The sequence below is a fragment of the Tamandua tetradactyla genome, chromosome 17 (genome assembly GCF_023851605.1).
Source record: "Tamandua tetradactyla isolate mTamTet1 chromosome 17, mTamTet1.pri, whole genome shotgun sequence".
NCBI lineage: Eukaryota > Metazoa > Chordata > Mammalia > Pilosa > Myrmecophagidae > Tamandua > Tamandua tetradactyla.
Window position 1 is genome coordinate 67,191,931 of NC_135343.1, and position 13,762 is coordinate 67,205,692.

General features: G+C 39.4%; 1 protein-coding gene across 9 annotated transcripts in view; it reads left to right on the plus strand.

Annotated features, from left to right (window-relative positions):
• The window catches only part of IL1RL1 (interleukin 1 receptor like 1), a 94,285-nt gene that overhangs the window by 67,912 nt on the left and 12,611 nt on the right, over positions 1 to 13,762 (plus strand). For 7 of the 9 annotated variants that reach the window (XM_077134892.1, XM_077134894.1, XM_077134895.1 and 4 more), the window contains 6 exons: positions 8,446 to 8,617; positions 9,092 to 9,302; positions 10,320 to 10,494; positions 10,589 to 10,751; positions 12,010 to 12,081; positions 13,549 to 13,690. In XM_077134892.1, coding sequence (XP_076991007.1) covers positions 8,557 to 8,617; positions 9,092 to 9,302; positions 10,320 to 10,494; positions 10,589 to 10,751; positions 12,010 to 12,081; positions 13,549 to 13,690 — 824 coding nt within the window. In that variant the 5' untranslated portion in view covers positions 8,446 to 8,556. Of the gene's footprint in view, positions 1 to 7,345; positions 7,525 to 7,808; positions 7,980 to 8,445; positions 8,618 to 9,091; positions 9,303 to 10,319; positions 10,495 to 10,588; positions 10,752 to 12,009; positions 12,082 to 13,548; positions 13,691 to 13,762 lie in introns of those variants that run through there. The other 2 variants (XM_077134893.1, XM_077134896.1) reach the window with 2 other exon arrangements.

Consider the following 13,762-nt stretch of genomic DNA (forward strand, 5'->3'; position numbering starts at 1 on the left):
CTCTGTCTCTTTAAATTTACCATTGTAGGTTTCCATTGTTTTTTCCATCTTTTCTACTTTGTCCTTCACTCCCATAAGTTCTGTGATTTGTTTTTTCAGACTTTCCATTTCTTCTTTTTTTCAGCCTATGCCTTCTTCATGTCCTCCCTCAATTTATTGATTTGGTTTTTGAAGAGGTTTTCCATTTCTGTTCATATATTCAAAATTAGTTGTCTCAGCTCCTGTATCTCATTTGAGCTATTGGTTTGTTCCTTTGACTGGGCCATATCTTCAATTTTCCTGGTGTGATCGTTATTTTTTGCTGGCGTCTGGGCATTTAATCAGATTTCCCTGGGTGTGGGACCTAGCAGGTTGAAACACTTTCCTGTGAAGTCTCTGGGCTCTGTTTTTCTTATCCTGCCCAGTGCGTGGTGCTTGTCTGTCTGCGGGTCCCACCAGTAAAAGATGCTGTGGCTCCTTTAACTTTGGAAGACTCTCGCTGTGGGGGAGGGTCGCCAGCTGACGCAGCCTGGGGGAGTGCTGATCCAAATCTCCCAGCCATCCCGGGAAGCCGCGCGTGGGGGGGCACCAGCCACCGCGGCTTGGGGGAGTTCCGATCCAAAGCTTCCAGCCAGCCCGGGAAGCCGCGCGTGGAGGGGCACCGGCCGCCGTGGCTTTGGGGGGTGCTGATCCAAATCTCCCAGCCGGCCCGGGAAGCCACGTGGGGGGGCGATGCCGACCGCCGCGGCTTGGGGGACCTCCGATCCAAATCTCCCATCTGGCCCGGGAAGCCGTGCGTGGGGGGGTTGCCGGCCGCCGCAGCTTGAGGGGGTGCCGATCCAAAGCTCCCAGCTGGCCCGGGAACCCGCGCTTAGGGTGGCGGTGCCGGCCGCCGTGGTTTGGCGGAGTGCTGATCCAAAGCTCCCAGCCGGCCCGGGAAGCCGTGCGTGGTGGTGGGCGCCGGCCACCGTGGCTTGGGGGTGTGCCAATCCAAAGTTCCCAGCCGGCCCAGGAAGACACGTGTGTGGAAGGGGCTCCGGTTGCCGGCCTCCATGGCTTGGGGGACCTCCGATCCAAAGGGGGGGGTGCCGGCCGCTGCGGCTTGGAGCGGTACTGATCCAAAGCTCCCAGCCGGCCCGGGAAGGAGGGAGGGAGGGGCTCTGGCCACCAGCCGCCATGGCCCGGGGAAGCGCTCGCCTCTTGGGGACCTCACCGCAACAGATTCTCTTAGCCGGTTCAGCTGTTCCAGAACGGGGTACGCTGTGTTTCTGTTCTCTGTCGTGGCTCCGGGAGCTGTTCTGTACTGTTTCTGTTTCTTTAGTAGCTGTTCTGGAGGAGGAACTAAGACCCGCGCATCTTATTAAGCCGCCATCTTCTCCGGAAGTCCAGCCATTCATTTTTAATCCTCTAGGGTAAATACCTAGGAGGAGAATTGTTCAGCCAAAGCAGATGTCCTATAATTTTGTTTTGTTTACCAACTGATTGATATATAATTTATATGCAAAAAATGCACACATTTTAAGTATAAAGTTTAATATGTTTTGACAAATGTATACCTTATAAACCATCATCTCAATTAAGGTATCATACCTTATAGTTCTCTCATGCTTTTTTATGGTTAATTCACACCTTCATCTTCTATCCGAGATAATCACACATTATCTTTGTGGTTCTAGGATATTATAAAAATATGACCATACTGTCTGCACTCTTATACCTGACTGGTTTCACTTGACATAATGTTGGTAAGATTCATTCATATTACATCATTCTGTAGTTCCTTTTTTTCTTTTTCTTTTTTTCTCTTTTTTGCTGCATAGTGTTCCATTTTATGAAAATAAAACAGTTTGCCCACATGTTGATGGCCATAGGTATTGTTTCTAGTATTTGGCCATTAAGAATCAAGCTGATATGAACATTCATGTACAAGATTTTTTATGGCATAAGTTTTTAGTTCTTTTGGGTAAATCTCCAGGAGAGAAATTCATGGGTTATATGATATATGCTCAGCTTTATAAAAAACTGCCAAACTGTTTTCCAAAGTCACTGTATCATTTAACATTTCCGCTAGCAATGTATGGGAGTTCCACATCCTTACCAATACTTGATATGGTCAGTTTTTTTAATATTAACCATGAAGTTGGATCTTGTTATAGTTTTAAATTGCATTTCTCTAAAGACTAATAACTTTGAACATCTTCTTCACATGCTTATTGATCATTGGTGTTTCTTCTTCTATGAAATCTCAGTTTAACTCTTTTCCTGTGTGTATGTGGGGGGATATTTTATCTTTTAAGTAAAGTTATTTATGAATTCTAGATACAAGTCTTTTGTCAGATATAACTGAGAACATTTTTTGATTCTGTGGTTAGGCCTATTCATTTTTTAAAATGATGTCTAATGAAGACTAAAAACTCTTAATTTTGATAAAGCCCAGGTTATCATTTTTTAAAAAATTATTGGTGATATTTCATTATTGTAGCTTTATAGTATGTCTTTAAGTCAGATTGTGTACTCCAACTTTGTTCTTATTTTTTAATATTGTTTTGGCTATCTGGGTAGTTTTTCCATGTAAATTTTAGAATTCACTTAAAAATAACAAAACTGATTCTAAAGCTGGGAAAATAAAGGCCACACTAGCCTCAAGATAAATGAAGAAGTACATGAACTAAATAAAGGATATCAAGTAGAGGTCACTGAATTAGATTCTGTGGAAATAGTAGGGGAGAGACCATGTAATGATTACAGAATTATAGTCTTCAAGAGATTTAGTGGAATTTAGTAATTTCACATACACAAACATTTAGGACTATTGTCTCTTTTTCATGTGGCCAGTATCCCCTTTTCTCTCTCTGGACCATCCAGTCCACAGAGCTCCTTGTGGCTCTATGTTCACCCTCTTTTGGGCCCTAGGACATTCCCATGGGTTCTTTCAAGATTGATTGAGTTCTTCCTTTATCATGAGCTAAAGAGAAAGGCAGATTTTGAAGAGTGATATTAAAGCACAGTAGAAGGGAATATTGTACCTGTTACAATCCATATATAAAAATCTTTCTTTTTCACACCAAAAGTTCTACTCCCCAGTAGTTGTACTGGTTCATTTAACAAATCTTTATAAGTACCTCCTTTGTGCCAGGCACTGTTCTAGGCATGTGTTTTCGTTTGTAAGCTACAGGAATACAATATACCAGAAATGGAATGCTTTGTGAAAAGGGAATTTATTAAATTGCAGGTTAACAGTTCTAAGACCATGAAAATGTCCAAATTAAGACATCCAGAGAAAAATAATTTGACTCCAAAAGAGAGGGCCAATGAAGTTCGGGCTTCCTCTTTCAGCCAGGAGGGCACATGGTGACATCTGCTGACTTTTTTCCCTCATTTCATAAAGCTTCCCCATGGGCATTTTCCTTCAGCATCTCCAAAGGCTCTGGCTGTGTGGACTTCTTTAGTTCTATGGGATCTAAAGTTTTTTTCCCGAAATGGTTCCTCTTAAAGGGCTTTGGCAAGTGACCGCACCTTGAATGGGTGTAGACACATCTCCATGGAAACCATTTAGTTAAAAGTTTCAATTATGGGTGGATCATATCACCATGGAAACAATCAGACAGGTCCCACCCAGCAATATTGAAGGAAGATTAAAGAGCATGGCTTTTCTGGGGTACATGACAGTTTCAAATTGGCACAGCACAAGAGCTATATCAGTGGCAAAACTGACAAAAAGTTCTGAAGTTATAGTCTAGTGGGGGTAAATAGAAAATAAAAATAAATGTAAGACATAAATATAATGTTGGAAGGTAATGATTACTCTAGAAAAAGATTATAATGAGGTAAGTTTATAGGGAACAGGGTAGGGGAACATTACAAATTAAATTTAAGTGATCAACTAAATCTCATTGGGGACATTGCAAGTTAAAATTAAATAGTCAGCTAAGCCTCATTGGGAAGGTGTGATCTAAGCATCGATTTTGAGAAAGTGAGAGAGCCAACCCTGTGGGTAACTGGAGGAATTTCCAGATAGAAGGAACAGCCAGTGCAGAGACCCTAAGGTAGGAGTGTCTGATGGAACACTATAAAGGCTGGTGTGGCAGGGTGCGGGGTCATGGAAGACAAACTCAGAGAGGTAAAGTGGGGTCAGATCCTGTGACCTTTGTAGCTACTGCATGGGTTTGACTTTTATTCTGAATGAGATAGAAAGACCCTGGAGGATCTACGTGCTTTGACTTAGCCTCTGTATTGCCCCTAAAGAGGACAAAGGTGGAAGAAGGGACCACAATTAAAAACCAAGCAAGAGATGATGGTAGTGGTGGTGGTGAGGAGTAGTTGGAGGTAGAATATATCTTGAAAATGAAGCCAATAGGACGACCTGATGGCTGCATGTTGGATATGTGAGACAAGGAAGAGTAGAACATAAATGGAGAGCTTGGGCCTGAGCCAGTGGAAGCATGGGGTGTCAGCCATTGAGATAAAGCAGATCATCAAGGAAGCAAGATTTTCTTAGGAGGAAGGTGAGGTAGATTGCAAGTTCAATTTTAGAAGTATAAATTCTTGATTAATTCCAGCATGTCCTTGAATATACACCAGTTTCTTCTGTTTATTGGAAGGGAAAATTGGGTGAAAGTATAAAAGGAGGATGGAGGGAAAGAGTTCTGAGCATCCCTAGAGTTTAGAATGTGAAAAAGAAGGATAAAAAACATTTTGTGATTTGCCAAGATAATATAGTAAGTTGTTGGGTGAACTGAGTCCAATAGTGATCTCCCAAACCATAAACCAGAACTGGGAAAGCCACACTGCCTCTGTTCCTATCCACTGAAGACTCTAAAAACATTTACTTAAGGGAAAACTGAAGTGAAGTGGCATTGGATATACTCCCTGATGAAATGGGAAAGAAATAATTTTTCCCCTGCTCCTTCATTTGGTAAATTTCCCATTGACCTCACTTAAATTTTTATATTCAATGTGAAGAAAAAAGATTCCCTCGATTTTGATATGGATTTACAGTAAGACCTGTTACAGCCAGCTCGGGAACATGTTAAAACATTTATATCTTGTACTGAACCATGAAACTGGCCAAGACAAATAAATAAACCACATATGAAAGCCTCTAAGTTAGGAAATATTTAAATGTCACTTTCCAAATGCAAGCAGCTGGCTCTTATTCTGGCAATAAATGTTGTTGGGTTTTTTTAGTGGAAACATCAGAGGAGATCATAAATAGGGATATGCAAAATCTCACAATTGAAACCCCCAAATCAGAAAAAAAAATGAACAAATTAGATTGGATTCTATCTGATCAATTTTGAAAATTAAGAATAGCTATGAGAAGATTTAAAAAGAGGGTATATGCCAAAGAGTCACCAGCAGACCCTGGAAACTTTCTGATTAATTTGGGAGAAATTCATGGCTGCTCAAAATTTTTTCTTTTGTTTTACTTATTCGAAGTAATAATAATAATAATAATAGTAATAATAATGCTTTTAGCATTCCGACTTCAGTTTCTATAAACTACATACTTCTATGTTGGGTGGTGTTGGACTAGTTAGAAACCCAAAGTGACAGATATGAAATGAGAAAGATCTAGAAATGGTTTAGTTCTTTACGAATAAGAGGCCTTAAGGAGATTAGACTGTCTTGTCTTGTTTAAATACCAAGTTATAATTCTAAGACGGAAGGCTTCGCCACTGCAGTTTCTCTTTTTTAGTTGATATTTAAACTAGAAAGTCTTAAACTTGGCTCAACAAGAATGGTTTCAACCTCAGCCACATCTGGGTGAGCTCAGTCAAATTACTTAACCAGTTTGATCTTGGGGGTTTTATTCTGATCTGTAAAATTTGAATACTGCTGATGCACTTTGAATAAAAGGACTTAATTATCAAATGAATTAGTGGATGACCTTATAATAATACTTAGACTTTATTCACTGCTTCTGCAAATTATCGGGATTATGCTACTAAAATTCTGACCCAAAAAGCATTTAAAAACTTAAGAAACCAGTACAAAAGTAGCCTAGTTGACTGAATAAATGCCCTAATTTAATAAAAATTTGAAAGAGTGTTTTGGGATACAAAATGGAAAACAATTTTCAAGTTCGTATTGTTTTATTCACCAGACCCTTAATCAGTGCTTTCATGCTGCCTTCTGACTCCTGGTTTTGCGTTCTCAACAGCAAAACTGAAAATACGATCTTGATAATGAGATTGTCACCACCAGGTCGAGATAGCAATGTGTTGGACTTACACCAAAGATTTCATTGCTGAATTTCCGAGTGGTGCAAGACTCTGTATATTTTCCTGCCAGAACACTTCCCTCATGCCTGAAGGCTGACTGAACCCACACTCAGATGGGCAGCCCTGCTGGAGAAGGTCTTCTAACACAGTGCTGAGAAAAGGTGCAGTTGTAACCTGGCTCGGAAAACAGACACACGAGACTGCGTTTCCAGGGCCTCCAGTACTTTTCCTTCCACCCCTGGTGGTAGCTTAACTTAATGAGTCAACATGCAGCCTGCGTTGGTTCAAATTCTGGAGCTACCTCTTAGTGGCTTAATGTGACTTGGCCAGTTGCTTAACTCTCTGTGACATGGCACCCTTTATCTGTAAGATGAGCCATAGGTGGCTCAGAATTGGGTAACACGAGCTTTATAGAAGGGTTAGCTAGTATTATATTATTATTGCACTACTCTAGAGTTAATTCTCAATTTCTTTTGGGATGTGGTGACCTTTAAATGTAAGGTGAACTTATAATAAGGTCATACCTATGATTAGCTACAACCAAATTTTGCTTAAAATCTGTTTCACATTTAGCCCATGAGTTGGTTTTCTTTGTCACTCCCCTACAGGTGTCCTCACCCATAACCTCCTTCTGTTTCTCTGAACTACTTAGAAAATTTTCCTCTACTCATCCAAATAGAGAACACCAAAGGAACTTAAATCTGAGGAACAGGAATCTACTCTTAGATGAGACCGAGTCAAATTCTGAACTATAAACATAACGTTTCCAAGCCTCCTTGCAGTTCTACTTACCTCTCATTGCTTGTTCCCCCTTTGGCTTTGGAAACTCTCCCCACCACAGCTGCCTAAACTTCCTAAACTAAAACCTCCTAAACTAAAACTTCCAAACTACTCTTTCCTAAATGGGGCATCAAGGAACAATTGAAGGGCAGCCTCAAAGTCTAAATGTCAAGAACATTTAAAACCAAAAATTGTAAATACTGTTAGGACATTAAAGAAAAAGGATTAGTTAACTTGAAAAACTGATGCTGAATTGGAGAAAGTACTTAATAACTTCTTTGAAAGATTATTCAACATCCTGCTTTCGTTTAAATATTTATGTACCAAGGTCATGGATTCTTGTTTCATGATTCACTGATCATTTTGAGCAAGTCCAGGGCAATGGGATGACAAATTGCAGGATATCTTTGAGTGTCTCCTCTATAAAATATGAGACAGCGTGTGTCAGCATGAGTAGTCTACAAGGAAGGAGCTAGAAGAGCTGGCAAGTATTTTTAGCTCAGCCATCGAGGAGTTCATTCCCTTTTGCTCCTCAGTTTGGGTAAGCAACAACTACTTAAGTTTATAAAAGAAATCTTTCCATCGATGTAATAAGAAAACTATTGACTATTCCCATTTAGGAAAAAAAATGTTTTCTTGAAATATATTAAGGATTGTTGTGGTTATTCTTGTATCTACGTATTTCTATCTGGGTTCTTTGCCAATCCTGACTTTTTAAGGAAAAAAGTATAGTTTAGTGACCTGGGTTTGATTCCCGGTGACTACCGATGCAAAAACAAAAAAAAGGAAAAGAAAAGAAAAAAGATAGTTTAGTGATTCTTTTGCTGAAGGAAAGAACAGAAGTATTTCATTATTTTTCACAATTATTCTTAGAAAGCCTTCAATGACTCTTGGGGGGAGCCCGAGGCAGGAAGAAATTTTTGAGGTTTCACGCTCAGACAGCTATTTGATGAAGGCTTTATCCCTCACTTTCCTTCACTTCTGAGCCACTTTGTGGTGAGTCATTTGCATATGCTCCCCTGTGTGTGTGCCACTGTGTGTGAGGGCATGTAGCTGCCAGCCTGAGCGCACGGCTGTAGTGTTATACAGGCAAATCACGACATTGTATTTTCTAAGGCCTATCAAATTTGATGGTTTTAATTTTTTTTCAAAAATGTAAATTCATTTTCATTTCTCTTAGCTTTTGTCAGCACATTTTCATGAGACTTGTGGAATGTAATTGTGAAATTGCATGGCCGTTGTGAGATCTACAGGATCCAAAAGTTCAATAGGGATAAATGTAAATGATGTTGTAACCCTATTGTACATGTATTTTACTTAATAAATACTTGCTGATTGTTTAATATTCCCGGGTAGTGTTGAGCAAGTAAAAGCTCATGGCTATTAAGTATTTTGCTTGTGGTAGTGTCAGATTTAATTTTTCAGTAGAGACGCTGACTGCTCTTTCCTTCTACAACCATAGGGAGCACCGTCAATCTCCTAGCAGACGCCTTGGCCACTGCCCATCACTGATTCATCTGCAGTAAACTCAGCCATCAGTTCCCAACACTTCTTCCCGTTGTATAAGCAGATAATGGGACTTTGGGTTTTCGCCATTCTGACAGTTCTCATGCATTCCACAACAGCTCAGTTTAGTAAGTACTGCTTTTCCATTAAAAATTTAAATTTTATACATTAAATAATCCTAAGAATAATTGCCTTGTTTTAAACTGCTCCCTTCCAGTTCTTTCAGCTGAATTACAAACTGGAAAATTCAGTTTTTGCTCTACAGTCATTCTTCATACAAAATAGGTCAGAGTTTTTATTTTAAATATTCAAGTACATTGGAATTTGAAAAGTTGTAGGCATTTGTTGGCATAAAAGGTCATCCTGGCTACTTTTCCGTAGATGCTGTGTCAAAAATTTCATTCTGAATAAATTCACTCATCTGTGGTACCCAATAGAACATTTCATAGTCAATCTTAATCATTTATTCATTCTTTCCCAGTTGGAGCATTGCACAGCATGAGCAATTGCTAAATTTAATTCGAGAAGGAAATCTTTAGAATGCAAGAATTATGATCTTTATATGATCACTGCAGTATCATATTTACATTTTTTATTTACAGATATAACATACTGGGGCCTGGAAAATGAGGCTTTAATTGTGAGCTGTTCTAGGCATGCCAAAGATCGGTACCCTGTGGACTGGTATTACTCCAAAACCAATGAAATTATTACCACCCAGGAAAGAAGTCGTGTATTTGCCTCAGGGGAACGTCTTAAGTTTCTTCCAAGCAAAGCCAGTGATTCTGGAATCTATACTTGCATTATCCGAAGGTATCATCCAGGCAACTGCCATCATCTTTGGGTCTGTTCTTTTCTCTAGAGGATAGTCCAAGCTGCCCCTTTACTTTCCTTCTCTTCCTAGCCCTTCCTGGAACAGTTGAATTTGTAAAGGGATTTGAATAAAAGAGTATGTCTAGGAATACTGTCAGGTTAGGGCTCAGGAATTGACTAAACTTTTTGGATTTGTAATTGAAGGAATTGATTTATAGCTTAATTAACCAAATTAAGCTTTCCTAAAGACTGAGGGAATTGACAGCAATTGTTCGCTTTTGGCTGTAAGAAAATACAAATCGTCACAAAAACATAAGACATTTGGCATCAGGGAGGCTTTGGTGGGTGACAGAAAGCAGTGACCGACCAGTGCCCTCAACCTTAAAGTTAAGCTATGAGATTGGATGTTAGCAAATTGTTTCTTGAGTATATAAATTGCTAAATATTTTGATTTTATGCCCATATGTTGTACATACAAAATGTCAGATGAACTACATCAAAGGACAGTACTTGTGCAGTGAAGCCCCTAGTTTCAGGGGTCTGACAAATTTAAGTTTCAAATTCCTGTTCTGCCACTAGTTAGTTGGGTGATTTTGAAAAATTACTTCCTTAACCCCCTGAGTTTTCTGATCTGTAAAATAAAGCACTTTAATTTATCTCAAAGGGTTGTTGTGAGAGTAAAACGAGGCAATACAGAAAGAGTGTAGCACTGTGCCTGCTGCATAGTAAACTCTCGATAAAGATTGATTCTCTTTATTATACTTGTGTTTGTGGCATTGCAGCAGACATTGTAGAGTATGAAGAAATGACAAAAGAGTTAAGGAGAGAGGCATGTTTTATTTCAAAAGTAACATAAAAATATTTGAAACTTGACATTTTAATGGTTGTTTTTAAATAAGAAAAGAGCAACTATATATCAGTTGTTTTAGGAAGAAAAGCAATATTAACTAAAGGCAGGAATTGGATGATTTCATAGTGCTAAGTGACTTTTAAAAATTGTGTGACTTATTTCAATAGCCCCATCCTCAATATGACTGGATATGTGACTGTGACAATATACAAAAAAGAATCAGATTGCAACAGTCCACATTATTTTAAGTATGCACCAACAGTCGGAACACGAGAAAATTCCAAAATATTTTGTCCCACAATTGATAACTACAATTGGACAGCACCACTTAAGTGGCTTAAGGTAAAAAGAAACTTTGGGTAAGTAGATGGAAAGTACATGATTAAGCTTGCAAGTAAAAAATTTACTGAAAATGGAATGGAATTTTTCATTTCAGAATTGTAAAACTCTTCAAGGAATTAGGTACTATCCACACAAGACATTTTTGCTAATTCAAAATGCCACCAGTGACGATGCAGGTGATTATACGTGTAAATTTATGCACAATGAAAATGGAGTTAATTATATTGTGACAGCAACCAGATCATTTAAAGTCAAAGGTAAGCTACAGAATTTAACAAAATAGAATATTTGAGAACAAAAAAGATTAAATGGGAAGAATTTTGACCTTCTCATTGCTTTTCCTCCACTTCATTCCCCTCCTTGATACTTTGTCCTGCTCTGCCTCATCTTATATATTCTTTAGCATGCTGAAAATAATTTTTGTTAATGCATTATGTAGGTTTAGGAAATATGAGAGTTACATTGTGTTACTAACTCAAAGTCACATCTTTTTTTCTGTGGCTTAGTTTTGCAAAGATAAAGTGATCTGTGTGCTAACTTACTTTACTTTTTTTGAAAGGCAATAGAAGAGACAGAATAACTTCCCTTTCTCATAACTTGGTCTCAAAGGTTCTGAAAATAGAAAAAAAAAATATCTCTAATGAAATTGGATTAGAAGTTTAGCAAGAAGCTTTATAATAGAATATGTAAATATTGTTGAGTGATTTTCAGCCATGGTTTGCAATACTTTTAGTGTTGTCAATGACCTTAAGTAGGTCACTCAATTATAAAAAAAAATTTTCAGATTGACTTAAGTTATATAAAAACCTTTTTAGGAGAACTGTTTTCCGATCATGGTGTATCAATTCCCTTTAGCATAGCTGGATTCACAGACAGATGAAGTGGCATGTGTACATGTGGCAGATTTCTTGGTCTGCAGCAATATTGGAGGAAAGTTTTGGTTTGGGCCTTTTCAACATTCCACCCCTGGAAAATAAGCATCACCAGGTCACAATTCTATTAGTGCTTGTCAGTGTTTAATATCAATGCCTGTAGTGGCTCTTAAACACGCTATTTACTATAAATGAGCATCCCACCTCCTTCACTGTTGTCCTCAGTGGCCACAAGAATTAGAGGTTGGGCCACAAAGGTGGAGAACTGTGAGCAGGAGTGAGGATTCTTGCACTTCTGAAATCTTCCTCTCTGGACTGTCATGCTTCTTTTGTAGAACTGTGTTTTCCTAATAATTACTAGTCATGAAATTAATTTAGTAGCTGGGCTAGCATTCGTTTTAATGCCATTGGGTAGAATAGAAAATATCAAAGAGCATCTTAGGTAGTGAGGTAAAGTATTACCTAAAAGAATTCTGTTTCATTTATACATGTCTTTGTGTGTGCATGTTTATGTTTGTAAGTATTTGTTACCATAGGTTACAATGTTGCTATGAAATAGGATAAAAATTTTAAAATACAAGCTATATGTTGATGACCAGCTAATGCTCTTAATATTTATATTCTCTCTTTTCTTTAATTTAAGGTGGAAACAACTTTTCTTTGCTTCCAGTGATTAGAGCACCTCGACACAATGATACAATAGAAGTGGAAATTGGTAAGAAATCCTTAAGAATGCTGTAAAAGTTGCCTAGAAGATCCTCCCATGTGACCCATGGTCCGAGTTCCTCTAGCAGAGGGGACCTTGAGGACTCAGTCTGGTGACCTGTGTGGTAGCATCTGACTTGGCACTTGCTAAGAGGAGTAATGGCCAGTCACAATATTATGGGCGTTTCCCTGGAAACAATAATATACAATGTTATGTGTATGCTGCTTGCACATATGCGGTCTCTTTCCCACCTCTGCTCATGAGGTAGAGTCTATTGTCACTTTGCACTTGGATGAACCTAGGCCCAGAGACACTCACATGCCCAAAGTCATGGATCATAAATGACAGAAGGGTGAGAACCTGGGCTTTGACTCTTTCCATCTCTGCCTTTCCTGGCTTCCCACTACAAATGGGATAAAATTCAAAGATCTTGTAGACCGAGTCACCGCATGGCCTGCTCTGCATCACCCACTAGCCCATCTGAGCCACTGCCTCTTGCACCCCGTGGGGCCACTCCACTGAGTGCCTTGCTCAGGTGCTGACGTGCAGGAACCTTCTATGCTGCCCGGCTCTTGCCCATTTTCTTCCTCTTCTTATCTTGCAAAAGTGGTTTCAATACCAACTCCTCCAGGAAGCCTCCCCAGACCATCTCCCTTCCCTGCTGAAGGCACAAGCAGAGCCTCGGCCTCGCACAGGTCCAGGAATACCATTTACATGTGCAACAGGGCAGCCTTGTTCTCTGCAATGACTTGTCACTTTCTCCTCCTGTCACCTTGTCTATATTTCTGTTAGAACACTAGAATACCCTGTGTGGATATCACTTGCTTATTCCCTCGTCACTTCCCAATAGACTCCCAACTCCTTGCGCTCTTCTTCCAATGCCCAGCTCTTTGGGTAGACCTGGTAGGGGGCATATTCCAGGGTGTGAAGGCAGCCCTGGCCTTTTCTTTAGTTCTGAGAAAAGGAAGTCTTGGGATGGAGACAGCTCTTTCTAGATGCTTAGGTCCTGGGATAGTATTCACGTTAGACTTTGTAAGCCCTTCCAAGTTCCCCATAAGGAAGAAATAGCTTTAACTTCAAATACAGCTAATGAAAAGTGGAAGAGAATTTGGTAGAAGAAAGGTGTGGAAGACAGCTGTTCAAAAGAAATTTCAGTTTATAGGGAAGGGAAATTCTATAACGTAATATTGGGCTGGTGAGGTGCACTCATTTGCTTTTTTAGTTTCCCCTGCCGGTGAGATAGTAGTGGGAGCTGAGCCTCAAACTTACATGGGAGTTGAATGTAGCTAAAGGGGAAGGAGAGGAGGCAAAGCACAGGTCTAGAAAGATGAAGGGGCTGGAGATGAGAAGGGAAGTGGCAATCAGTGCTGAGCACACACTAGGTGCTCGACAAATGTTTTCACATTAAATTAAATGCAATTTAATTCAATTTGTGGAATTGAATTTTATCGGTGAATTTCTTTACTGCCCATCTAGGAAATTCAGCAAACATAACTTGCTCTGCTTGCATCGGGAAAGGCTTTCAGAATTTTGCTTCAGTCCAATGGTATGCTAATGAAAGCAAAGTTCGGGATCTCGGTGAAACAAGAATTCATGAGGAGAAAGAGCAAAATCAAAGGTATTTTTATGGGACGAATCCCCCACCATTTGCAATCACTAAGTAAGCATTAAAAGTAACAAGCTGTCTTCT